Genomic DNA, 24,806 nt, shown 5'->3' on the forward strand with positions numbered 1-24,806 from the left:
TATAACTTTTAGAGCAACCTCCTTATCCAGTGGAAATAGATAGTTTCCCTTTTTTTCTCTCTTACTTAAATGAATACTTTTTGTACTTGATGGCAAATAACAGCAGAACGAAACTGCAGAACTTTATATCACACTATTAAAAAGGTTCCTAGAACGAATTTATCACCTTCTAGTGGAATATAAGCTGCAATTATTTCAATTCAGGTAACTTGAATCCTTGAGGAGTTTTGACAGCAACTGCCTCTGCCTTGAAGTATACATAGAGTTCCTTGTTCCAATCAGAACGCCAAAATATAAAGGTAAAACTGTTTCTACCTCATGATGCCCAGCCAAACTTCTTCATGACGTCCTTGGTTCTCTTCTGGAGCCTCATGAACACGATAACCATGCAAGCTAGCACCCATGGTGGGAAGCTCACGGTGCCCAGCTTGGCCTGAAGCCACTCGGGCATCTTGGCCTCCTTAAATAGCACTGCAGCTACCACCGTCATTGCGGCGACCCCAAGCACCATCTTCGTGATCGGCTTCAGCAAAGAATCCTAAACCATGAAAGATGCAAAAGCATGATGAATGTAAGGCTTCCCCAATTCTAACTAGACGACAATGTAAGCTAAACAATTGTTAAATCAAGGAGCAAGGAAAGTGAGGGAAAATTGGTGTGCAGCGGTGTTTGGAGGAGCAAGTTAAGTTCTAAGAGTACCATGGGCTCGCCGTCGAGGAAGATGGTGGAGCCGGGGGCGTAGGTGAGGAGGGAGCGGCCGTTGCGGGGGTTGAAGCGGATGGAGACACCACGTTTGCGGGCGGCAGGGTCGAAGGCGAAGACGGACTTGAGGCCGTACTGCTCTAGGATGTCTCCCACCTCCAGCTGGTCCTGCGTCCACCCGCCCAGCGGCGACCGGAACACGGCCACCGGACGCCCGCGCCGGAACAGCTGCACCTCCACCTGCGGAGGCGAGGCGGCCGCCGCCGCCGCCCCGGATCCGGGCTTCCCGTCCGGGCCAGGGGCCGTGGCTGCAGACTCCTCTTGGATGGCGTCGTCGCTGGCCGCCGCGGCCCTGTCACCTTCCGACTCCATCGGTTTGGTCGATCGGGTTCAGGACTACAGGAGAGCGGCCCTGTCACCTTCCGACTCCATCGGTTTGGTCGATCGGGCTCGGCTCGTCTTTGTTATGTTTGATTTGAAGTTGCATATCAAACAACGCGAGAGACTATAATAAATATAAATATATTGATTTCGAAGAAAACTCGAAAAAAATCGAGGGTCGGCTCGATTCCACCCCTACCTGTCACCTTCCGACTCCATCGGTTTGGTCGATCGGGTTCAGGACTACAGGAGAGGAAGGGAATCTCGTCCTCTGGCCTTCTGGTTCGTCTGGTGCAATCCACTTTATCAAAGAGAATTGGGCTGGCTGCTTAAAAGGTCAAGTGCGCTAGGTTCTTTACTGGGCTGGGCCTAAACTTATGAATGTCCAATAACCAAGTTATATATTCATTAACCTAAAAAAAAAGTTATATATTCTTTCCTTCCTATAGTTTTATAAGGAAAATTATCCAAAGACATGAAACCTAATATAAAAAAGAAAGAAAGAAAGATAAAAAAGAATATCTGAGACATTTGACCTGGTTTCAGTGCTTGCATCGACATTTAGCGGGGGGAAGCCTTGTAAAGTTGTAATTACTTTGATAGTCATTTGATCACTGATCAGCAAGCCTCTGAAATTAACTCAGGATCAGGATTAGTCCGGTCCAGCTGCAAGCCCAGGCCGTCGACAACGTTATAAATCTCAGCTGACCTCGGGTGATATGTATCTTGCACCAGGAATCTGTGCACCTCACCGTCCAGCTCTATCCAGCTGTAGGCGGACAGCTTCTGAACGTTCTTGTTCCTCATCAGGTCCCTGATCTCCCTAACATCACCCCAGAGCCCTGCATCCGCATAGATGTTGGACAGGAGGACGTAGATCGATGAGTTGTCGGGCTCCATTGCCAGGAGCTTGCCCGCGGCGAGCTTGGCAAGCTCAACATCCGCGAGGGCTCTGCAGGCGCTGAGCAGTGTGCTCCAGATCACCGCATTTGGTTCAACTTCCATGTCATGGATGAACTTGTAGGCTTCCCACAGCCTTCCGGACTTGCAGAGCAGATCCACTATGCATGCGCAATGCTCAACTTGAGGAGAGACATGGTATTTCTTCTTCATCTCTTCGAAGAACGCCATGCCTTTGTCTACCAAGCCAGCATGAGTGCACGTGGTCAATAGTGCGACGAAGGTGATCTCATTTGGCTTTACCCCATCTGATAGCATCTTTTCGTACAAGGTGATAGAATCTTCTGCAAAGCCATTAAGTGCTAGGCCTCTGATCATTGAGTTCCAAGTGATGACCACCTTCTGTCCCATCCGGGTGAAGACATTGCGAGCTCTGCCAACGTGCCCGCACTTGGTGTACATATCAATCAGAGAAGATCCAAGATAGCTGGTAAGTGGCAATCTCTGACTCTCGACGTAATTCCCAATCTGTTCTCCGAGTTCATCAGAACCCAGCTGCGCACATGCAGATAATACACCAACAAGAGTAACTTCGTTCGGCTTGCAATTGGCTGCCTTCATCCTCTCAAACAGCTCAAGAGATTCTTGTGGCCTCCCATTCTGCGCATAACCAGCAATCATGGTGCTCCATGCCACGACATCCCTATGTGGCATCCGATCAAACTCCTGACGGGCCTCGTCAATAGCCCGACACTTGACATACATTTCCATCAAAGCAGTGTGGACTATCATGTTCTGCAAATCCCGCTCGCCGATCAACGCCCTTGCCCGCCTACCAGTATCAATGTCACCAGTTTTGGCACAAATGGAGAACACCGTTGTGATAGTGATAGCATTTGGACTTGCACCCTCACTCAACATCCGATTGAACAACTTCAATGCTTCTTGGAATTCTCCACCGTGTGCATAGCAGGCGATCATCGAATTCCAAGAAGCGGATGTCCTCCTCGGCATACTATCAAACAGCCTTCTCGCCTTCTCCACATCACCAGACTTGGAATACCCAGTGATCAAGCAATTGATCGGTATTGGATCCTTCACTGGCATCTCCTCGAAGACCCTCACAGCTGACACCATATCCCCGTTCTTTGCGTAGAAATCCATCAGTGCAGTCTGCACAAACAAATCCCGTAGCATCCCACGGACAAGGGCATGGCAATGCGCCTGCGTGCCCTGGCACAACGCTGCCGAGAGGGCGCAGGACTTTAGGACAAGCGGGACGCAGCCCGGCGGGAGGCAGGCGCCCCTGCAGTGAAGCGAGGAGGTGGCCTCGATGAGCTCCCGGTGCAGCGAGAGCTTTGAGAGGCCGGAGAGGAAAGCGCTACAGAGGGCGGCTGTCGGGCGGGGCACCGCGTCGAACAGGTGGCGTGCGGCTCGGGAGGTGGAGGCGTCGGAGAGGAGGGCGTGGAGCGGTCGGGTTTTGAGGAGGTGCGCGAGGTTGGTAGGCAGGTGGAAGTGGAGGAGGCGGGGCTCCATTGGCGTCGGATCGGATGGCCGGGTCCGGCTGGAGGTTTGGATCGCCGGCGGTAGGGGTGGGCGCCGTGGGTGTTGGGCGCCTCGACGCGGTGTGCCGGCAAGGCATGTCGCGGTGACAGATGCGCTAGGCGCGGCGTGTCGCGACACGCCTCTCACGGACCTGACGCCAGTGGCGTGGCTTCTGCCCTTCCGGGCGGTGCAGTGCAGGTACGGGCCTCGCGGCGGTGGCGGCGATGATGCCCACTTGCCGTGTTGGGGTCGGTGCCAAAGGAAGGAAGCCGCAACGCAAAGAGGCTTGCGGTGTCAAACGCACAAATTTTTGCAAGCTGAAAGCCCCAGTTGGGTGGCTGGCATGTGGGTCCAGGTCCACACGTCAGCCACCAGACACGAAGTCAGGGGAGACTCGTCCAGTGATGACACGGCAGTTTCACGAAATTGCCCGGTATCATATCAATTAAGGGCTTAAGGCAGTGTGCAAGCGGATGATGTTATTCGATCAGACTGCAGTCCTAACATCAGCTTACACGAGGAATCGATTTCAATCCCGAGAGAACTGTGACTATACAATGAACGGGGCACTAGGCCTGGCACGTGAACCTACCACAGACTGAACCAGACGCACTCATCACAAAGATTGTTCAATACAGGGACAACGTCTTCTCTTTACATCGCAGGATAAATAAAAAGGAGCAAGCAGCGGCAGAGTTCACCCAGCAGAGATTCAGACAATCGCACTATTCAATTCAAGCCAATGCCTCCTCAGCGCTTCCATTCAGCTTTGATCGCCCTACCTGTAGATGTTACAAAAGATACAAATGAATAGGAATGTCCGAAAACAGAAGACAAGGCTATTAGTTCAGAATTTTGAGATTCATAGTCGAAACTATTCCAGCCCTTAACTTGCATTGTCTATAAAGAAAAACGCTACGTTTTAAATTTTACCATCCCTACGGGTGTCTGTGAGGTGTGAACACAGTGAGTTCGAACTTACTGTTTGTACCGGAAGGAAGAGAGTGGCGTCGAGTGAAGCCATTCTTTTCTGCTGATGAATCAGAATCCACCCTGGGTGAATTCTGTGCTCGTAATTTCGCCTTCGCAGACTCCGTTGCAGCCATATAGCTTGGCTTCCTTGGCTGAGCAGGAGTAGTGTGAGTCCCGTTTTCCACATATTCTGATTTGTATGGGGATGAAGACTTTCTCTTGCCAGTTCTAAGGCTTCCATTAGACAGATGCTCTTCCTTGGACCTTGCTTCCTCTTTCTTCCCTAAACTATTGGGCTCATCAATGTTCTGCAGTGGCATACCTTCAGCTGCTGAAGCACCAACAGTGGGCTCATCAACATTTTCTCCTATAGAAACTGAATCAAGCTGAGTTTCCAGATCACTTTTCAAACCAGGTACCAAGTCGAAGTTATCCATATCTGAATATTCCAATAGCTGACCATTGCCAGAGTAATCTTGAGTTTCAAGAGGAAATGAAGCCTCACGTGTATTCTGTAGTGCTTTTTCACATTGGCTGTCTTGATGGTCAGAGATCCCGTTCAGGAGACTAGATGTCTTTGAGATTTCGGCCACAGGATTAGATACTTTTGGAGCATCAGGTGTAGAATCAGATACCTTTGAGGAATCAACCCTGGAACTAGAGATCTTTGAGGCTTCAGCCATGGAATCAGTTACCTTCCTCAGGTTCCTTTTAACCTTCTCAAGTTCAGATAACTGGCTATCTGGTACTGAGTCAGCAGGGAAGTTTGAGAATTTCTTTGGATTACGTTTAAGTTTCTCAGATTCACCAGTCACTCTTGTATGGAAACTCTCAACTGTAGCAGCAGAGCCCTTCCTAATGTTGCGCTTTAACTTGGCTGATTCAGTTTCCATTGCATAACTAGCCTTCCTTACCAGCAGTTTCCCATCAGGAACTCTTTTTGGTTGAAAAACAGGCTTCCAGATGCAGCCTATGGTCCATCTCTCTAGCCAGTTATAGGTTGAATTGGGATCCCTCTTGTCATACTGGAAGTGAAGAGGTTCTAGCACTATTGGTGAAGACAGAAGCTACAGAATATGAAAATGAGTTAGCACAACCTTGAAATATGTAAATGGAGAGTGAGGTTTCTTTACTTATAAGGAAAGGAACTAGACCAAGTATGTTCTTACGTAATAAACTAATTCACTAGTTATATTTGAAAAGAATATATACCTTCCGAACATAGGCATTTGAAGATAACTTCTCTTTCCATGCATCAGATGATCTAGTGCCCTGAAAAGTATGAGCAACATACTTTATCTTTCAATTTTGATAGAAGGATACTAAATAGCAATGCTGCATAGAACGATATGCAACAAAAATAATTTAGTTAAAGCAATCACCACTGAGTTAAACGAAGAAGAAAGATGCAAACAAAATATAAATGCATGCTCAATAACTTATACTCACACCAAGGTTATGTTGGCCAAGCTTCACATTGAGTTGAATGTCAGCACCAGAGAGTCTGACATTTCTTCCACGAACTAGAGATTGAAACTTCACAATCAACCAAGTAGTTCGAAGGGTTGAAACAGCCTGTCTCCTTACAAGATGCCCTCGAATCAGTGCCTGGAGTCTTATGATACCTTTCAATGCACGGAATGACCTTCGTGCCTGCACCACAAACATCACAACGTTAACACTATGCTACAGTACTGAACTTGAAATGAATACATTGTAAAATGGCATGTCAATTACACTGACACTTGTACAATAATAGTTTCAAAGACACGAAAGATTCAAAATGCACAAAATAAATATAGTAACTGAATTGTAGTCTGGGGCACTATGATGAGTGCTTCTCTAACATCCCAGGAAAAAAACAAAACTGCCAAGGTCCTAAAGTAACAGTTGAGATTGAGAATGGACTTTAATGATGGCATACAATCAACCACTCAGCCAATCAATTCATTTAGGATCTGTGCTGTTATTTCCTTCCAAAAAAAATGAGTGGTTCCATAGAAAGATTTGGCTAAAACTGTGAGTGAGTAACTGTGGGATGGTGCAGATACATCAGAAAAGTTGGTGGAACAATAAGCATTACTAGGTAACCGCGAAATGCTGCCTGTGCCTTCACTGCAGCTTGGTCTTCTCCCAATTGCCCAGGAACTGATGTTTCGGACTCAACAATACTTTGGTTCTGCAGATCTTGTTGGCCAGCCCTGTCACTTGGCAAATTGACATCTTCAGCCTTCCCATTAACTGAAACAGCTCCATTTTTGTGGGCTTCAACAAGCACCGGCTCAGAGATCACTGGAGAATTTTCAGAAAATGCACGCTCCTCCCCAGCTGAGTGTCCATTGTTATTTGTAGCCTTCTAAAAAAATATGATTGATCATCAGGGAAAGGAGAAGGGATAAATAAAATATGTATTAAGCCTACAATATGGATAAAGAAGAAGGGAAACTGCATGGAAATGCATCAGTTTGCACGTTTCTAATTTCCAATCCCATACGCGACAGTAACTAGCAGCAATTTCAACCTTTGCAACGTTGTTACTTCACTGTTAGATATATTGGACGCTCCTGACTGTATTCAAGTTATCAACAACATAGAAGCCGGAACGTGGAACGTGGCCACGTTCCTCGTTCCATGTTCCGGAACGGGAACGGGAACGTTCCGGGAACAATTTAGTGTAAAAATCCTTCATAAGCGTTGTTCCTCGTTCCGGGAACTTCCGGTTCCGAGAACGGAAACGGAAACGGGAACATGGCTACTAAGATCAACAACTGTATCATTAACCCAAAGCTGGCTTTGAGAGAAAAAATTACTAGCAAGTAATACTGCAGCAGATCATTTTGGGTGCATATATGGAGTTCTCTAGGTAGGATCAACTGTAAAAGCCTTAGGGAAAAGTACCTTAAACAACGGATCCGAATTACAGAAGTGCTTACCGACTCATTTGCCTTGGTAGAACCGGATTTAGTCGATTTCTTCCCCAAGAGCACAGACTTGATCCACTTCCCCGGGGACTTTCCCATAGTATCCTAAAGCGGCCAATACTTGAAATTCTGGAACCTGTAAACAGAGGAGCTCAGCAATGCACAGATCCATACCAGTATGCCACAACATACTTTATTTTCACTAAGATGAAGGAAGGAACATGCTGGACAGCTGGAGTAACAGTAATTTCGCTAAAGTTAGCATGGTTTAGCAGACTCTTTTACGGCACCAGCTTCCCAAGTGATGAAACAAAGGTGAAAATATCGTTGAAAGAAACACGAGCTGTAATCTTAAACACAAGCAGAGCAGGATAAGTAGCGCGGCACACAACCCAAATGCAGTGGCCAGAAAAAGAAGCAGCAGGCAGGCAGCAGCACAAAGCCGAGCAAGGAAAGCTCAAACAGAAGAGGAAATCACGAAGAGTCAGCAGCACACACGCGGATCTGGCCAAACAAACACAGCGCCGCACAGAAGCCGCGAACCAATCTCTAACGCCGCAACCTACCCTCGCAACTAGCGCAAGCACAAGCAGAAAAATGCAGGGGCGGGAACCTGAAACAGCGGCGCGGCGCGTCGGCCCGGTCGGTGGAGGAAGCACGGGAACGGCTCCTGCGGAACGCCCTCTCGCCGTCTCCCCGTCCCTGTCCGGCGACCCACCTCCCCCTTCAGGCCTCCAACCTCCAATCCATGGGAGTGGCAAAGCCGGAGGGAGCCCGGAGGTATTTGTTGGTTGGTTCAGTAGCTGGCGGGCAGAGTCAAGTGGGAAGGAGGAGGGAGTGAGCTCACTAGTCACTAGCTCAGGCAGTCGGGCTAGCTCGGCAAAAAGGCGAGGGGGGAGAGAGACTGAGAGAGAGCGCGCAGGCAGAGAGAGCCAGCGGCCAGCGCACCGGGCCAGCATCGCGACAGAAACGCGCACAGCTATACCCGCTCGCACCCGCCTCCGAGACGCCGACCGGTAGGGTCAAAAAATCACTGGGACCGCATGTCAGAGAAAGGGTTGGCGTCAGAAAAAGTGAGGAGCATCCCGGAACGCTGCGAGGCGTCGCCTTTTTCCCAGACGAACAAAGCTCCCTCCGACGGTGGGCCCGGGGGCGCACACGGCCCGGTCGGGACCGCGTGTCAGCGAGGCCCATGCGTCGCCGCGCCCGGTGCGAAAAGCGCTGGAGACCCCGGTGGTGTCGGGCGGTGGTCCCCTCCACGGGTGTGGCGGTTAGCATCTTAATCCGCGCTCGGTGACGGAGGTTTTCGCAGCTCCGAGAAGCTAATTTGACCGCTTCCTCGAGTGCGTGGCAGACTCCTGTCTGTCTGGGACCCTGTCTGCCTTTGTTTGCTTATGTGGCACAGAGAGAAAAGCAAAAAGTTGGAGCAGAGGCTCTTGTTTAAGAGCCGCTTTTCACACGCTCTTAGGCAGCGAGAGTAACTGAAATGGAGAGAGAAAGACAGAGAAAATGATCATGGACCCACGGGGAGAGACAAAGGGAAAAACAGCTTATTGTATGAGTTATTTTATAAGTGTTTTTTATAAACTTAAGAGACAATCACTCTGTTCGGCTGGTGGACAGCCTCCAGCCTCTACAGTTTTTCCCTCTCACACAACTCCAGTTCCAGCCTCCAGCCACCAGCCATGCAACAGTGTTTTTCTCTCACACAACTCCAGCTCCAGCCTGCCAAACAGACTGAATAACGGACTCCATTATTGGACATGCTCTGAGTCACTGACCGCTTGGTGACGGCGTGGCTTCGAAGATTCCGTTCCAGTCCTGTCCCTGGCTTCGTCTCGTAGCAACAAGCAGCAGCACCGGATCGGTTGGTTGTTCGGGACATCATGCTGGCTGCCTGGCTGTGGCTTGGCAAGAGGTGAGATTGCCAGCCAGCAAGGGCAAGCAAGTTTTGCAGACACGTTGGGTCGAGCTGGGACGCCAAACGAGCCAAGCATCCCACATCCTTGCTCGGCTAGGCGAGCGTAGCTTTCTACAGAATAGAATTTTAGCAAGACAAGTAGGAAAAACTAAGAACAAAATGGCTACCGGCCGCGATAGTGCGCGCGGTCGGTGGCGCGGGCACACCTCGCCGCGCGAGGGACGTCTTAACGGCAACGGACAGCATCAGCCGCGGATTAAACGAGTGTCATGTCCAGTCACCATCACGTCCAGCACAAAAAAGGGGCAGCAAAAAAAAATAAAAAATCCCCAAAGCAGGTGGCGGCGGCGACGGAAGAAGCAGCAGCTCGCTCGCTTTCCTTGCCCCCTCGTCGGTTCGCGGCTCCGGGAGACCGGCGACGAGATGGATGGGGAACAAGAGCAGAGGAAGGCGATGGGCTACTAACCAACCAGCCCGGGAGACCGAGGGCCAGGCGGCCAGGCCATATGCCACCAGGCCGGCACGGGAGGACGGGAGGCCACCGGCGGCTCGCTGGCGCCTGAGGCGCGGCAGCCGGCAGGCGGCACCACCGACCAGCCGGCGCCGCTGCGCCCCGCTGGGCGCTGGCGAACAGGCAGTAGGCACGGGCTGCGCCCGAACGGCAGCTACAGAGACTTGCTACTGATAGACGATGCCGCACCACAGTGGCGATGCCGCGGTCAGACCGGACGGATCGGCGATCACTGATCACCCCGCCCGGGGGGAAGGCTACGAGCTAGGGAAACACGGCACGAGGGCACGGTTACTCGTGCGGCGCGGCGATAATAAAGGCGCGGTCGTCTGGCGCGCCGTGACCTGTACCGCGCTTCCTATTTCGTCCCGTGCTTTCCTGTCCTATGGCTACGGTGGCGCTATCAAGCGAACGGCCGTACGATTAACCCACTTGCCCGGCCTTTTGCCTTTCTTTTTTCCTTCGACGGCCGCAATTCATTTTCCCTTATCCCTTCGGTAATCTGACCTGAAAACAGTTCTGGGGGCCAGGGGGGTACCCCGTACCCGGCCCAGATAGCTGGGTCGGAAATTCAGAGCAGCCGTCGTACGAGCACTCAGATGGTCCTCGATCAAAGGAAAGAAAAAGGTGGCGATCTACCCAACCCTGCAGGGGATCAAGACATTTGTAACAGTGATTTTTTTTTTAAAAAAAAGGAAACATTTCTAACAGCATTCAGTGTGATACTTGATGGGCAGGGCAAGGTCTCATTTTACAAACGGACTCCGAACGTAAGTATTGCTTGAAAACCGGTAGCAGTTTCATACCTCATATATTTTCTCTGTTCACTACCAATAATATTTTTTGTGTTTTTAGTAGGTAGTGTTGTAGCAGATTACTTAGAGGATACTAGAGTAGAGCAAGGAATTTCACTATATTCAAGTAAGGATAGAGTAGAGGAAAGAATTTCTCTATATTCAAGTAAGAATAGTGTCGAAGAAGGAATTTGCCTATATTTAAATAAGAGGGAGGTGTGATTTTAGTAATCATAAAATAATATTGAAGATGGAATTGGCAAGAGCATCTCCAGCAAATTACCCATCTCTTGTACCTTGTATATTCTCTCTCCATCAATAATAATATTTTTTACGTTCTTGATAGCCAGTACTGTAGTAGATTACTTAAATAATATGATAGAGGAAGAAATCCCCTATATTTGAGTAAGATAGAGGTGTTGATAATCGTCAAAAATATTTTAATATTTAGAATTGAATTGCCACTCTAGAGCACCGCTCATTAAAAAGAATAATAGTAATCATGCTCATACTAAAGCTCGGTAGCGTGACTCGCCGTACCGTGCGCTACGGCCTGGCCGCGCGTTGCAAATACCCCCACTACGGCCGTAGAGGACACGCGAGATGTTAATGGCTATGCTGGTCCAGATCCCCCGCGAGACAGGGGTACCGTGCCAAACAGCGAAGTGATCAAGATCTACTGTGACCCGAGCCGCGCTGCGACCACATGGTCGAGTGACTCTAGTTGGCTAGTTGCGGGAGCAGCGCAGGAATAAGAAATCTGCCCGGCCCAATTGCTCAACCACCTCACATTCTATGCGCGCAGAAGCAAGTAGCAACCAAACTGGGCGACGACCGGACCCCACAGACCTCAGCAGTTCTGACATTTTAGGCTGCCGAGATATTTCCTGTCCGCTACCACCAAATCCACCCCGGAGTCCGGAGACCGTAAAAGAAAGCGCATTTAAAAGATATGGCGGGTACTGACCACTAAAACATAAACATCCATGTGACGCAGGGAAATGCAGCTGGGACGTCGCCGTCGCGATGCCCACGGCGGCCACCGCGGCTGTTGAGCACCGAACGGGGAATATATACCACGGGCCACGGCCCGCCGGAGCTGTCGGCGCTCGCTCGCTTTAAAGGCGCGCTTCAAAGCGGCGCCAGCGCACAGCCACGGCTTTGTTTCAAAATGGATGAGGGCGCGTTTAATACTACTTTGATGGCATCCGGTTGTAGTAGCTCTGTTGGTGCTGCCGTGTTGGTTGGCAATGGCACGGCACTGAACCGAACTGAACCGAACCGAACTGGTGTCCACCAAAATGCAGGACCTGCGGGCTGCGGTTGAAGAACCGCGACCTGAACCTGCTCACAATGTGACGCCTACAAAACTGAACCTCGGCAAATAATGCAGCCTCTTGGGGGTATCGGGGGCAACTAGGCAGCAGTATCTCACGGACGAGATGGTCTGAACTGATGGCCTCATAGGCTCAGTACGACCATGGTGTTGCCAAGCTAAGATAAACTATTTGCAGTTTCATTGTATGATGCATTATGGCACGCAAAAGAAGGTTCATGATGAAAAAGGAAACGGAACCGGGAATGAAAGAGACATAAAGCTATTCCTTTCCGCTTTTAACAGAACATACATTGGCCAACCGGAGTGTGAAATTTTGTATTTAGAAAGCACGCACTCGCTGCTCCAACACAATGGTCCCTTCTCCCGTTCCTTTGTATCATAAGCTAGAGTGCTAGACTATAAAAGTGTACAACCAAGCAAGTTGCAACAAAATTTTTGCTTCAGGCTTCCAATACAGGATTCAGCAGCATTGTTCCTATTAATAGAGTTATGTTTGGGTTTTAAAGTTTCAAAACAGAGGGCTCTTCGAGATTTTAAGCACCCAATTCAGAGGAAGACAACGAAGGTGCTAATAGAAAAGTTGTAGGCTAACATCTTCATGCTATAGGAAAACCAAATAGAGTGATGTAATGCTTTGTTAACTGAGGTGGCAGGTGGTTGAACTCATATTGACAATAGCCAATAGGTGTCGTTGAGACTAATCTGAAAAAATTCTTAAAGATATCTACTTCTGGTGAGGTTATAATTGCAAATACATATGCATCTGAAACTAAAAAGGATGCAATTAGTTGAGAAAAGAGCAGATGTGAAAGAGATGCAATGATAAAATTATACTCCCTCCAGTACCGAATGTAGGTCGTTATAGGATTCTATCTGATCAAAATTCTTTAACTTGGCCTATCAATATATGAAAAGTAACAGATCCACAGCACACGGTTGATGTTACTATCATAGAAAATGCTTTCGTAAGTTTTCAGTTTAAAATGACATATTTTTACAAAATAAAGCAACACAAAGGTCATTAGAGACTGTAGTTCTCCTAAACGACCTACACTTGAAATCAGAGGGAGTAGTTTCAATCTTTTAAGAAGTTAATGCTTACCTATGTTGCATTCAGCTTCTGTTCTTACAACTCAATCTATACTATGATGCAACACAATTTGTCTCTATCAAACTGCCCACTACCAAAACACAGTATTTCAATCCAATATGGGTCAGATGAAATCAGGGTGCACCTCATCATCCACCACTACGTCACTGGCAGCGTCAGTAGTGGCACATTCATCAAGTTCAGTTGAATGCAGCCCAGAGCCCTGAGATCCTTTCCTCTCTTCAAAGAAGCTCGTGTCCAAATACTTGCTCCATTTCGATCTTTGTGCTGCACAGAACAAGTGTATGAGTCTTTCGAGTTCTATAATCCTGCCTCAAAATAATAAGTTTTACAATTCAGGATTGCCAAGTGATCTCATATGCTATTAGGATTTGCATGTATTACCATCAGCAGTAGTAGCTGCACAGTAGGGACTTGATCCTTGCTCGATCTGCTGCCTCTTGGATAAAGTGGGATGTGCTGACGGCTTGGGCCTCTTTCCTAGTACACTTGACTGGGCTTTGCGTGGCCTAACTTTAGGCCTGTTTTGAGGCAGTTCAGTTATCACCTCAATCCCTTCACCTGATTCTATATTTCGATAGGGAAACAGTTAGAATATGCATCGCAATTTCAGCCAATGCATGCTAGAAACTTGACATTAAATGAATATGAATTATGAAGGCAACCAGCTACACTAAAACTATGCAGCCTCATCTGAATATGTAAATCACCAATTGAACTGCTGGCTTCCACCTCCTTGAGAAATACTGCAATGCTGCACTATCGAGCAATTAGATGTCTTAGAACTTGGCCTACGTCTGTTTTTATGGACAATGATGACCTTACCATACAAACATGGGCATTTGGTTTAAGGACATAAAAAAGATGCAAGTTAAGACATGGAAGGTCACTACTACTATTACTCCCTCAGGCTAATGGTAACACAAGCTTATATAATTATATGGCTTGCTCCAGTAATTCAAGACATATTAGACTACAAAACCCTTACTCCCTAAAGCTAAGGTACACAGAAGTTTCAGCTTAGTGAGCAGCGTTTGAACTTCAACGTTTACAATATACAAGTTTGCGGCTCCAATCCCGCTACTCCTACCAAAGAGGAGTAAGCATGTAGCTGCATTGGTTTTTAGAGCTCTAGGGACAATAACATCACAATCTCGATAGCACTGCAACTGACCAAATAACCACATTGGTTGCACAAGATCAATATCCAGTATAGACCAACATTCATTCTCAACAGGACACACAGGGCTTGAAATATAAACTGCGGCATTACGTCGAACATGTATCGAGCGTACCTCCATCTGAAGCGTCCGCGCCCACGCCGCAACAGCCATCACGGTGCTCCCCAGGATCGTCCAGGTACTCGGACCAGTCCGTCCGCTTCTTCTCCGTGGGGAACTCATCTCCCCGCTCCTCGACCGCCGCCGGGTCCCAGCCGGCATCGGGCTCCGCCAAAGGCGCGAACTCACGGCGGCCGCGGGCGAGGTTGGCGTCCTGGACGAAGCGGCGGAGGTCGGCGGCGCGGTAACCCCTGGCGTGGACGCGGAGCACGGACTGGCGCTGGTTGCACACCACGCACACCCACTTGTTGCTGCTCTTCTTCTCCTGCTTCACCTGAGACAGAAGCGAAACCGAGGAACAGAACCGGATCAGTTGGAATGAATGGAGCTTTGCGGAGGGGTTCGGCTGCGGCGCCGGCGCGGGGCGCGCACCTGCATGGTGTCGCACTGCACGCACTGGAGGGCAAGGAAGAGCTTCGCCGCCATGGCGATCGCCGGTTCTCGAGTGGGGAGGAGATGACGAAGACGAAGTGGTGTGGGAGGGAGATTTGAATTTGGAGGCAGCGGATTGGAAAATATATATGCGGTTTCATCTGCGGGGAGGGGGGGCGGGAGTTTTGGAATTGTTTTCTTTTATTTTCAATATAGAAATAAACCGCCCAGTATTTCTGCAACAATTTATCAGGGACGTCCATTTTTTATCGAAGGGTCTAGACATCCAGCCAAGCCCAGTCAGGAAGAAAGATCCTGGAAGGCTGGGACTCGAAAGCTCGAGCCCAGCCGCCCCCTTCCGCCACGTCCTCCCATGGCGACCGCTCTCCTCGCCACCGCTGCTCCTTGCCGCCTCCCGCTCTCCTGGCGCCGTCCCCCTGGAACTGGAACAGCTCCACTGCTCTCCCCGCTTCGCGCTGCCACTTTCCGCTGCTATAGTGGTTCCAGCGTGGCTTGTTCATGCTCGCCCGGCCCCCCGCCCGCGGTTCCTGCGGAGCGAAGGGGCGGCGGTGCTGGCCAGGTCACTTCGCCGGAGGGCGCCGTACGAATCGTCGCTGTTGTTGGAGAAGGTACCATAAGCCCGATTAAGGATACGCCCTGGGAAGAAGTCATGCGACATACGGTAGGTTCCCTATCTGAACCCAACATTCCAACGCTGTCCAATGTGCGTACTGCGTGTGTTGATTTGGAATAGCCGGATATTTGAATATGTTCTTCTCTTAACTATGATTTCTAATATCTGCTAGACTGTTGATACTTAGAGAGTTAGAGTTCTGTTTTATCCAACTAGCGATATCTGTGACTATCTGAACATAAACATATTTTCCTTTGCAGCCTCGTTTGGTAGTCTTATTTCCTCGGATATTCTTTAAAAAAAACAATTATATGGTTTTGGGAACCTCACTGATCACACTTACGCGCACTGCAATTCTTAACCTGCGTTTATTGATGTTTTGATGAAATTATATGCTCCACGGTCCACGCTTTCTGTGCTGTATTTTACATGCTTGGTAGGATGCAGATCTGAAGAATAGATGTTCTGAAGAGGATATGAATAAATGAATATGCATTCTTTAATATCGTAATTTGATCACACCAGTTTACTGCCTTCATTTTGATTGGTTTTGTTTCTTTTAGGCTGATAGGCTGAAGTGGGTCGATGAGGGATTTGAAATGCTTGTCTTCACAGACAACTCAATTGAGCATGATAATCTTAGGAAAGAGTTATCATGCTGTAATATGCTGGTCAATGTTGCAATAACAAATCAGGATTCTGTTCATTGGCTTATAAACAACAGCAAAGGCATTTCTAATGTAATTTGCTTTCAGTCATCTCCGTCTTTATTGAACAAGCTAGGTGGCACATATGTTCAATACACTGGAGAGCAGGACATGTTTGGCAAGCTAGCAAGTATTGGAAAACCAAGCGCCACAAAGGAATCAGCTGAAGTTCTTAAGACCATATCTAATGCTTGGGAAAGACACAATTCAGATGACATTAGATTTTGCTTGCTTGTTGTCATAAATGCATACATAAGGCCAGTTGCGATGCTGAAAAACCTAAGGGCAAAAGGCCTTTCTACTCTAAGTTGTATGATAAAGAACTGTGGTCCACAGATACTTAACTGTCTGTTTGATCCTAACTGTAGGAAGGCCCTTCAGTGTTTGAATTCCTGCTCTCCAACGGATCAAGTCTGCAACTACCGCTGTATCGCATCATATGAAAGTCCGTATCTGGAGGCTTTCTCTCTCTGTGTTTTGCAGAAGAACAATTGCCTTGACCTCAATGCTGAGATACCCAATAAACCGAATGTAATACCACTGACCATGTTCAGAGAACAAAAACTAAGCCATGAAACGGCAGAAGACCTATTTGTTGGTTGGCTGGACAGCATGGAATGGAGTTGGAGAGTGGCGGCTGGACAAAATCCAGCATATGATCAATTCCCATGTCAGTACCAGTTATTCTACAGAGGAAAAGCTAAAGGTTCATTTTGGTATGAGCCAGTTTTTCAGGTCAAAACCCTGGAAGGGAAGCTGGTCTGGAGGCGCAGAAGGTACCGTGTGAGAAGAGCTAGCACTCCTGGTACATTTTACTTCAGTGTGTTGGATAATGGTGTTGTTTCCAAAGAATTTTGGACAATTGTGGATGTTGCGGAGGATTTCAGCTGGGGTCTGTTCCATTATCATGGTGCAGCACAGGCTGCTGGGCTATCATACACTGGAGCGGTGCTTGTTACCCCTGACGGGTCTTATCCTAATGTGGATGATCCAAGATTGACCTCTGCTTTAGAGAAATGTGGTATAATGAAATGGGAGCTCTATATGGTTGATAACAGTTGCTGCACGGGTGCGCCACTGGGAACTCCTGAAGGTTCGAAGCTGCACCATCAGATTTCTCCAGGAAAAGAAACTGCTATTTTGCAGAGAAGATGATGATCTGTTCAAGTAAGAAAGGATCCATTTCATACCCACATGATTGTCTTACTAAATATGCTTCATACCCGTAACCTGCAGACAAGTGGACAGATATTGCTGAAGAGAGTTCATGTGTAACCTTCAGGTATAGTTTCTTCTTTCTCTTGTTAATGCCTAGGTTTTTCGGATGCCATCAGGGTTTCCAATGCTTAAGAAATAAGACTTTCAAATACAAGATTGTTGCCTATACACTAATGTCTATCTTATCAATTCCAATGTCTGCTTTTCTGCAGGCCATGTATATATTTACAGCCACAGATGACACTAGTTACGCCTGCAATGTTGAGCAGGCATCTTCATCACCTATGTAGAGCTGCTATACTCTTTGCAAGATCGAAAGTGTTTTCCTTCTATATTGTGCAGAGTCTCAAAATCCCTAATAATAGAACTCGAGAATTCTGATTTTGCTGGCATGAAGTTAAGTTGGTATTTGGCAATCTTTGGTTGAGCACTTGTATTAGAAGTTACACCTGATGTATTGATATTCTTATCTTTGTTGATGGGAACTAGAGTTAACTGCTTATTGTAAATTTGCAATCAAGATGAAGAAGGCGTCTTGTAGATGATTCAGTATTTTATACATAATATTACATTTTTAGCATCTTTAGTGTTCCTATCTGTGGCTGTTTAAGGGCCTGTTTGGTTCCAGGACTTTTTTCAAAAGTCCCTATCACATCAAAAGGAATCTTACTATTTTATATTATTAAATAAAATCTGTTTATAAATGTTTTTTGACAGCTGAGTGCTTTTTCGCGAGACGAATCTAATGAGCCTAATTAATTCATAATTTGCTACCGTGATGCTACAGTAACCATTCGCTAATCATAGACTAAGATACCTCATTAGATTCGTCTCGCAGTTTAGCCCCAGGGTTCTGCAGTTAGTTTTATAATTAATATTTATTTAATACTTCTAAATACTAAAAAGTCCCTGGGACTTTTTTGAAGTCCCTGTTTCTAAACACCTCCTAAGCATCTTGCGATGTTCAGACAGTTCAGTTCACTATCAGTACGAAGGAGACGCATTGGTCAAGCAGAAGAGGTGTATCTGGTCAGACAAGTTGGAGTAAGCAAGTAAACTACCTCCCGTTGATTTACTTTGTTGAGTCATTCCACAATATACAGGATTCAGATTAGATGGATTTTCGTATTTTAACCCATGTTTCTACAACCTACAGGTTCCTAGATTTATTGGAGTTGTCCTTCAGTTGTTTTACCTGGTGACTCCCAGCAGCCCGTCCATGCTTTCCTGATGCCATGTGGAAAATCATCTCATGCTGTGTATGGTTTCTGCTGCAGCACAAGATTCCCCATGTGATGTTGCAGTTTGAGTCAAATGTCGTGATTCAGTGGATAATGCAATGTTCCTCTTTGGAACGGGATCATATGACTAGTTTGACTTGGCTATGACTTTGACCGCTTATGTGGCCTATAAATTCCATCCAGATCAGACCCTGCAATCCGCACTTGGCAGTTGGTAAGAAAAGGGGAGACGTCTGAAGCCTGAAGCTGAGCAAGAATGGCTGGGCTGTACGAGAAGCCGTCGGAGACGTACGCCAAGAAGCGTCCGCGGTACCCCAAGGAGTGGTTCTCCATGCTGGCCGGGCTCACCGCCGGCCACCAGCGCGCTTGGGACGCGGGCTGCGGCAGCGGCCAGGCCGCCATCAGCGTAAGCATCCAACCCATCTTCAATACTAGCTGCTACAAGTTCGATCGGATGAATTCTGGGATGATAAAATTAAAAATTCATTCAGATGGCGGAGCACTATGAGAGCGTGGTGGCGACGGACGTGAGCGAGGGCCAGCTCCGGAACGCCATCGCGCACCCCCGGGTGCGGTACGCCCACACCCCGGAGCACCTCTCGGAGGAGGAGCTCGTGGCCCTGGTCGGCGGCGAGGGCTCCCTGGACCTGATCGTGGTGGCCACCTCCATCCACTGGTTCGACATCCCGCTCTTCTACGCCGTGGTGAACCGCGCCCTGAAGAAGCCCGGCGGCGTGCTCGCCGTGTGGGGCTACAACTACGAGATCCACCCGTTCGAGGACGCGCTGCACGGGCAGCTCTACGCGGCCCTGCGGCCGTACCAGGACCCCCGGACCAGGCTCGCCATGGAGCGGTACCGGTCCCTGCCGTTCCCGTTCGAGCCCGTCGGGGTGGGCGCCGAGGGCGCGCCCGCCGACGTGGACATGGAGGTGGAGATGACGCTGGAGGACCTGGCCGGGTTCGTGATGACCGGGTCGGTGGTGACCACGGCGAGGGAGAAGGGCGCCGGCGCGGAGATGGAGGCGGTGGTGAGGGACGTGATGAAGCGGGTGGAGGGGGAGTGGGGGGACGCGCCCACCGTGCCCAGGAAGCTCGCGTTCAAGGCGTTCATGCTCGCCGGGAGGCCCAAGTGCTGAACTGCGGATCGGTGGTCAGGAATAAGCGTTGCTTGTCAGTCAGAGTGAGACTGAGAGTGAAATGTCAGCTACTACATCATATAACCAGCCACTCGAGTATGTGGCCGGAGCTGCTTTTTTATGTCTTCTTCTGTCGAATAAGTCCGAGCAGATGCTAGTATGCTACGGCTAATAACTTTGAGGATTATCAATCCATTTGTTCAATTCGAACTGAATCCACCACGCTCTTATCTTGACAATGCGAAGCTGGCAGAGAAACAGGAACCATTGCTTCCATTTCATGAGCAGATGGTCTTGTTCTCATATTCAGTTTCGATTTGAACTGCGAATCAGATGTCTTTGTTCAGGGATAAACCACGTCAAAGGGTGAACCCGCCGGTAGGCAGATAGAACGAAAGATAAGCGCGCACACGCAGACACGCCAGCAATGAATCGTTTAAGTCTAATTAATCTATAACTGAACATTAATTGCTAAATAAGAATGAAAGTGATATGATACCAAAATTCAAAAAAAATCGCGAACTAAACAAGGCACACCGTATGCTTTCACTGTCACCAAAATGGCACTCACTGCAGCAGTCCAAAAAGTTCTCCTGCTCTACACAAAAAGACAAGATGCGGGCGGTAACTGGGCTCCAACTCATATACTCGTTTGGGCTGGGTACCGTAAGCCATAACTGGCTGGCCCAATAAGCACGCAAACGAACGCTTATGGAACCATCCCGCCAATTCCCCGGGAGAACACAACACACTACCGCCGTCCATTTCGGCCAGCATTTGGGGTGGAAGCAGCTGGAGTCGCGTGTCCTCGTCCACAAAAACAGTCAATGGCAGTGGCAGGCGATTTGCTGTCCAGCTTTTGCCTGCGTGGCTGCGTCGAAGCGGCAACGTTGGTTCTTGGTTGCACAAAGCATACGTACCTACCTTGCTGTTTCAACGGTGGCAACTGGCAACCCATCTGTGGACGACACTGCAAGCGAATCACGTTTCTGCCAACCGAGGCGGCATCGCATCGGGAGCCACTCGACCGAACGCTCGCCCAGATAATTTTTCCTTCCAAGATCACAGAACCTACGCCCCCCTATATGGATGCTCCCCGCGTATTCCTATTTCTTCTTTAATCACTCCACGGAGAGAAGACTGACGAGCACCCCGCGTGAGCTCGACGCGTCCGCGTCCGCCGTCGCCACCACTCACTGCGGGCGGCACACAGATCGGCAACGCGTGCCGGCGCCAAGCCTGTTTGTTTTACGGTTTTAACTGAAAAAATTCCAGTCCTCCATTACGTGTGGAGTGTGAGATATGATGAATCGGCTTGACCCCAAAGGGTGCCAGGTATTCTCATTATATAGGACCAATAGGTCGGTACAAGAAGTTGAGTCCGTGTAGGTCATCTAGGAATATTACAAGTCTGGAATAGAACTCTAGTCCTAATACAATTGTACTTCTACTCCCCCCCCCCCCCCCCCCCTCAATCACAACTCTTGGAAAGATTGAGATTGCTCTGAAAAGCATGAAACTTGCCTTCAGTCAGAGGTTTAATAAATCCATCAGCAACTTGATCATCTGTAGAGATGATCCGAACTTGAAGTTGTTTGTCAGCAACCCGTTGACGAACAAAATGATAATCCACCTCGATATGCTTAGTACGAGCATGGAAAACTGGATTGGCTGACAAATATGTTATCACACCATAGAATTGGCACCTTCGGCTGCGGAACTCCTAGCTCACCAAGAAGAGATTGAACCCAAATCAGCTCAGCTGTAGCATTAGCTAGCGCCTTGTACTCAGCTTCCGTGCTAGAACGAGACACTGTGGCCTGTTTCTTAGCAGTCCATGACACAAGATTGTTTCCAAGAAAAATAGCAAACCCACCGGTAGACTTACGATCATCAGAACAGCCGGCCCAATCAGCATCAGAAAATGCACTGAGAACAAGTGATGAAGAAGGTACAAAAGTCAGCCCACAACCAATAGTTCCATGTGTAACGAACATGGCACCATTGATGCCATTTCGAGTGATTTTGGTGATCGAATGACAACACAACACTTGGACTAATATGATTGTTAAGATGATCATTCTCAGGCTTTTAGGTTCAAGTGATGACAAAGAGAAAGAGAAGATAGGCGTAGCAAGACCCGATGGACTGCCCTGAAAGCTCTTCGATTCAGGAGCACCGGAAGAACCGACGCCAGGGCATCGGAGCATCCGATGGTAGTCGGAAGAACCGACGCCTTGATACTTTGGTGCAGAAGGGAATCGAAGCCAAGTCAGCCTATCGGCACCGGTTGAACCGACGGTCTAAAATAGGGCATCGGTGCAATGGCCGTCCTTTGTACCAGAGACGATGTCAAGTGCCCAGAAGAAGTTTCTTCAGCACCGGTTCAACCGACGGTGCATCGGTGCATACCACCGGTGTAATGAAGTCAGCATCCAGGAGAAGATTCTTTCAGCACCGGTTGAACCGGTGAGGCATCGGTGCATTGCATCGGTTCAACCGGTGGTCTCTGCGTCAGCTGTCAGGACTTCAACGGCTACTTCATGTTGTGAGTGACCGGATGAACCGACGCTACCCTGCCAAGAGGCATCGGTTCTTCCGGTGGTAGCAGATTTTCAGCTGACCGTTGGAGCAACGGCTACAAGACTTGGTGGCCTATATATACGCCTCACCCCGGCCATTTGAAGTGTGCTGGAGTTGCTGAACATCCCAAACACACCCAAGAACATCTCCAACCACCATAGAGCTTCATTGTACATCATATAGGCTTAAGCACACTTGTGAGAGTGCTTAGTGCTTGTTTAGGGATTAGTTCTTGCGAGAGCTCCCTTGAGAGAAGTCTTGCTGTGGCAAGCAACTTGTGATCCGTCGTGTGACCCTCCGTCTTGGTGTGGAGTGGCAACGACACTTTGTGCGGGGGAAGAGGAGGCCCCCTCCTTGGTGGAGAAGCTCCGTAGTGGATTTCGGCCTGGTGACCGAGAGAGACGGTGGCGATGCACTAGACTCGGTGTCTTGTGTGCACTTGCCTTTGCTTGCCGGCATCGCCTTGGTGGCGTAGTGCAAGACGGTGATCGGAAGAGCCTCGGTGTCCCGTGGACGTAGGCGTTTGTGCCGAACCACGTTACATGACCGTGTCTACTCGGGAGTTTGCATCCCTCTTGCACTTACCTCTTTACTTACCTTATTACGTTTCCGCATTTACTCTTTCTTGTGTGCCTTTACTTTTCTAGTTAGTTTGATTAGGATTGGCTATAGGTTGCAAGTTTTTAGGGGTAAGTAGAGAGTTGCATAGATAAACCTTAGTCATAACTAGCATGTGTAGGACGTGTTAGGATTATCTTATGCAATTAGATTGAGCCCTAGGATAGAAAAGCGATTAGCGACCCTATTCACCCCCTCCCCCTCTAGGGTCGGACACCCCGGTGATCCTTACACCATGGACATAGCGAAGAATCCGTTTCACGGCCGTATAATGAGCTGTCGTTGGACAATGCAAATATTGACAGACTTTGTTGACAGCAAAGGCAATATCTGGGTGCGTGAGTGTCAAGTACTGAAGACCACCCACAATGCTGCGATAACGAGTAGCCGTAGCAGAATCAAGAGGATCACCATCTTGTCGAGTCAATTTTTCCGAAGTAACCATAGGAGTTGGAGCAGGCTTACAATCTTTGAGACCAGCCTTATGAATGAGTTCCGTAGCATACTTGCGTTGATGAAGGACTAGGCCACCAGAAGGACAGGATAGAACTTCCATACCAAGAAAATAGTGAAGCTGTCCAAGATCTTTCAAAGCAAAATCATCACGAAGCTGTGACAAAAGCTTGTCCATTGCTTGATCACTGGAACTGACGACAATTATATCATCGACATATACCAAGAAGTAGATCGTGACACCTTGGTGATGGAAGTAAAACAGTGAAGTGTCGGCCTTGGATCCACGAAAACCGAGAGCTTGAAGTTTGGTACTTAACCGAGAAAACCAAGCCCGTGGTGCCTGTTTGAGACCGTAGAGCGACTTATCCAATTTGCCGACATGATCAGGAAGCGTATGATCAACAAACCCAGGTGGTTGTTTCATGTAAACATCCTCCTCTAGAATGACATGCAAAAACGCATTCTGAACATCTAACTGACGAATACTCCATTGCTTGGTGACAGCAAGAGACAAAATAAGACGGATGGTGGCAGCTTTAACAACAGGACTAAAAGTGTCCTCATAATCTAAACCGTACCTCTGTTTGAATCCTTTAGCAACCAAGCGAGCTTTGTAGCGATCAATAGAACCATCAGGTTTTTGTTTAACTTTGTAAATCCATTTGCAATCAATAATATTCCTGCCAGGCTGAGGAGGAACCAAGTGCCACGTCTTGTTGCGAAGTAGAGCATCATATTCAGAATTCATGGCAGCACGCCAATGATCGGAGGCCAAAGCATCATTAAGCGAAGATGGCTCTCGGACGGCAGCATGAAGACCATATCTGACGGTTCCATTAGTGTAAGTCTTGGGCTTGCGTATATTGTCTTGTAACCGAGTACGGCGCAATCCAGTAGTCACAGCAGGGACAGAAGATCCAGACGGAGCCACATCTGATTCCTGTGGCCTATGTTGCTCGGTAATAACAGCCGCAGAAGATCCCAGGGAGGGGGAGGCAGACGTGTCGAGCACAGATGGCGTCGAGGCAGCCTGGACAGGTGGTGGGGTGGGAGCACCGGCACAATCTTCAACAGGATCAGATCCCGAATCAGCTCCGGGTGCCGTGTCTGTGGCGGACTGAAGCTCAATTGGGGTAGCTGACGTCAGCGGGTGGGCCAAAAAAGGAAAAGACACCATATGAGGTGTCACAGCTGCACAATCGTCTGGATTTGACCCTGAAACATCAGAAGACGCTACACAAGGCTCCGGTGAAACATTAGTTGGGTCAGCAAAACTAGAAATCATAGCCTCATCACAATTGGTTAGATGTTTCGGTAAAAGAAGGAGCTCATGTTGAAGGCGTTTGCCGGCATCAGGATGAAGTTTGGAAAAGGGAAACACATTTTCATCAAAGACAACATCAC

The 24,806-nt window shown here is 48.5% G+C and overlaps 6 protein-coding genes across 13 annotated transcripts; 2 read left to right on the forward strand and 4 right to left on the reverse strand.

The window, feature by feature from the left end:
• Window positions 1-30: 30 nt before the first annotated feature.
• Window positions 31-1,497, reverse strand: LOC120707838. Of its 2 annotated transcripts, XM_039992875.1 has the most exons (3): window positions 1,290-1,497; window positions 700-1,061; window positions 33-538 (listed from the first exon to the last, which is right to left on the reverse strand). In XM_039992875.1, the coding sequence occupies exons 1-3, from the start codon at window positions 1,300-1,302 to the stop codon at window positions 317-319; spliced, it is 597 nt and encodes a 198-aa protein (XP_039848809.1). In that variant the 5' UTR covers window positions 1,303-1,497; the 3' UTR covers window positions 33-316. The 2 variants fall into 2 exon arrangements, with proteins under 2 accessions (XP_039848808.1, XP_039848809.1); XM_039992874.1 differs by lacking the exon at window positions 1,290-1,497 and having other exon boundaries at window positions 31-538; window positions 700-1,134.
• Window positions 1,473-3,807, reverse strand: LOC120707830 (pentatricopeptide repeat-containing protein At1g08070, chloroplastic-like). The gene has a single exon (XM_039992855.1). It carries the CDS (start codon window positions 3,517-3,519, stop codon window positions 1,702-1,704), a length of 1,818 nt encoding a protein of 605 aa, XP_039848789.1. The 5' UTR covers window positions 3,520-3,807; the 3' UTR covers window positions 1,473-1,701.
• A 181-nt stretch (window positions 3,808-3,988) lies between these two features.
• On the reverse strand, window positions 3,989-8,308 carry LOC120707831 (protein IQ-DOMAIN 31-like). 3 transcript variants are annotated; one of them, XM_039992856.1, is made up of 7 exons: window positions 8,035-8,308; window positions 7,434-7,557; window positions 6,584-6,856; window positions 5,950-6,153; window positions 5,713-5,772; window positions 4,511-5,567; window positions 3,989-4,310 (listed from the first exon to the last, which is right to left on the reverse strand). In XM_039992856.1, the coding sequence occupies exons 2-7, from the start codon at window positions 7,518-7,520 to the stop codon at window positions 4,279-4,281; spliced, it is 1,713 nt and encodes a 570-aa protein (XP_039848790.1). In that variant the 5' UTR covers window positions 7,521-7,557; window positions 8,035-8,308; the 3' UTR covers window positions 3,989-4,278. The 3 variants fall into 3 exon arrangements, with proteins under 3 accessions (XP_039848790.1, XP_039848791.1, XP_039848792.1); XM_039992857.1 differs by having other exon boundaries at window positions 6,584-6,853; window positions 8,035-8,306; XM_039992858.1 differs by lacking the exon at window positions 6,584-6,856 and having other exon boundaries at window positions 8,035-8,306.
• A 4,600-nt stretch (window positions 8,309-12,908) lies between these two features.
• Window positions 12,909-14,972, reverse strand: LOC120707837 (MRN complex-interacting protein-like). Its single transcript, XM_039992873.1, has 4 exons — window positions 14,810-14,972; window positions 14,393-14,711; window positions 13,482-13,664; window positions 12,909-13,364 (listed from the first exon to the last, which is right to left on the reverse strand). The coding sequence occupies exons 1-4, from the start codon at window positions 14,861-14,863 to the stop codon at window positions 13,201-13,203; spliced, it is 720 nt and encodes a 239-aa protein (XP_039848807.1). The 5' UTR covers window positions 14,864-14,972; the 3' UTR covers window positions 12,909-13,200.
• Window positions 14,973-15,101: 129 nt separating this feature from the next.
• Window positions 15,102-17,948, forward strand: LOC120707833 (violaxanthin de-epoxidase, chloroplastic-like). The gene is made up of 3 exons (XM_039992859.1): window positions 15,102-15,491; window positions 16,007-17,432; window positions 17,581-17,948. Exons 1-2 carry the CDS (start codon window positions 15,183-15,185, stop codon window positions 17,303-17,305), a joined length of 1,608 nt encoding a protein of 535 aa, XP_039848793.1. The 5' UTR covers window positions 15,102-15,182; the 3' UTR covers window positions 17,306-17,432; window positions 17,581-17,948.
• A 367-nt stretch (window positions 17,949-18,315) lies between these two features.
• LOC120707836 (putative methyltransferase DDB_G0268948) lies at window positions 18,316-19,964 on the forward strand. 5 transcript variants are annotated; one of them, XM_039992871.1, is made up of 4 exons: window positions 18,316-18,420; window positions 18,525-18,566; window positions 18,646-19,015; window positions 19,101-19,964. In XM_039992871.1, the coding sequence occupies exons 3-4, from the start codon at window positions 18,866-18,868 to the stop codon at window positions 19,743-19,745; spliced, it is 795 nt and encodes a 264-aa protein (XP_039848805.1). In that variant the 5' UTR covers window positions 18,316-18,420; window positions 18,525-18,566; window positions 18,646-18,865; the 3' UTR covers window positions 19,746-19,964. The 5 variants fall into 5 exon arrangements, with proteins under 5 accessions (XP_039848805.1, XP_039848802.1, XP_039848806.1 ...); XM_039992868.1 differs by having other exon boundaries at window positions 18,525-19,015; XM_039992872.1 differs by having other exon boundaries at window positions 18,334-18,566.
• The last annotated feature ends 4,842 nt before the right edge of the window (window positions 19,965-24,806 follow it).

Source organism: Panicum virgatum, chromosome 5K, assembly GCF_016808335.1.
Source record: "Panicum virgatum strain AP13 chromosome 5K, P.virgatum_v5, whole genome shotgun sequence".
Classification (NCBI taxonomy): domain Eukaryota; kingdom Viridiplantae; phylum Streptophyta; class Magnoliopsida; order Poales; family Poaceae; genus Panicum; species Panicum virgatum.

What these genes read in the sequence shown, in the direction of transcription:
- LOC120707837 (XM_039992873.1), bottom strand. Translation starts at nt 14,863, where the DNA reads ATGGCGGCGAAGCTCTTCCTTGCCCTCCAGTGCGTGCAGTGCGACACC. An exon ending in TGCAGTGCGACACCATGCAG is followed by an intron (nt 14,712 to 14,809) that starts GTGCGCGCCCCG and finishes CTTCTGTCTCAG; the next exon opens with GTGAAGCAGGAGAAGAAGAG. An exon ending in CGCGGACGCTTCAGATGGAG is followed by an intron (nt 13,665 to 14,392) that starts GTACGCTCGATA and finishes ATCGAAATATAG; the next exon opens with AATCAGGTGAAGGGATTGAG.
- LOC120707836 (XM_039992868.1), top strand. Translation starts at nt 18,866, where the DNA reads ATGGCTGGGCTGTACGAGAAGCCGTCGGAGACGTACGCCAAGAAGCGT. An exon ending in GCGGCCAGGCCGCCATCAGC is followed by an intron (nt 19,016 to 19,100) that starts GTAAGCATCCAA and finishes AAATTCATTCAG; the next exon opens with ATGGCGGAGCACTATGAGAG.
- LOC120707830 (XM_039992855.1), bottom strand. Translation starts at nt 3,519, where the DNA reads ATGGAGCCCCGCCTCCTCCACTTCCACCTGCCTACCAACCTCGCGCAC.
- LOC120707831 (XM_039992856.1), bottom strand. Translation starts at nt 7,520, where the DNA reads ATGGGAAAGTCCCCGGGGAAGTGGATCAAGTCTGTGCTCTTGGGGAAG. An exon ending in CAAATGCCTATGTTCGGAAG is followed by an intron (nt 5,568 to 5,712) that starts GTATATATTCTT and finishes CATATTCTGTAG; the next exon opens with CTTCTGTCTTCACCAATAGT. An exon ending in TCTTCCTTCCGGTACAAACA is followed by an intron (nt 4,311 to 4,510) that starts GTAAGTTCGAAC and finishes TAACATCTACAG; the next exon opens with GTAGGGCGATCAAAGCTGAA.
- LOC120707838 (XM_039992874.1), bottom strand. Translation starts at nt 1,074, where the DNA reads ATGGAGTCGGAAGGTGACAGGGCCGCGGCGGCCAGCGACGACGCCATC. An exon ending in TCCTCGACGGCGAGCCCATG is followed by an intron (nt 539 to 699) that starts GTACTCTTAGAA and finishes TTCATGGTTTAG; the next exon opens with GATTCTTTGCTGAAGCCGAT.
- LOC120707833 (XM_039992859.1), top strand. Translation starts at nt 15,183, where the DNA reads ATGGCGACCGCTCTCCTCGCCACCGCTGCTCCTTGCCGCCTCCCGCTC. An exon ending in AAGAAGTCATGCGACATACG is followed by an intron (nt 15,492 to 16,006) that starts GTAGGTTCCCTA and finishes TGTTTCTTTTAG; the next exon opens with GCTGATAGGCTGAAGTGGGT.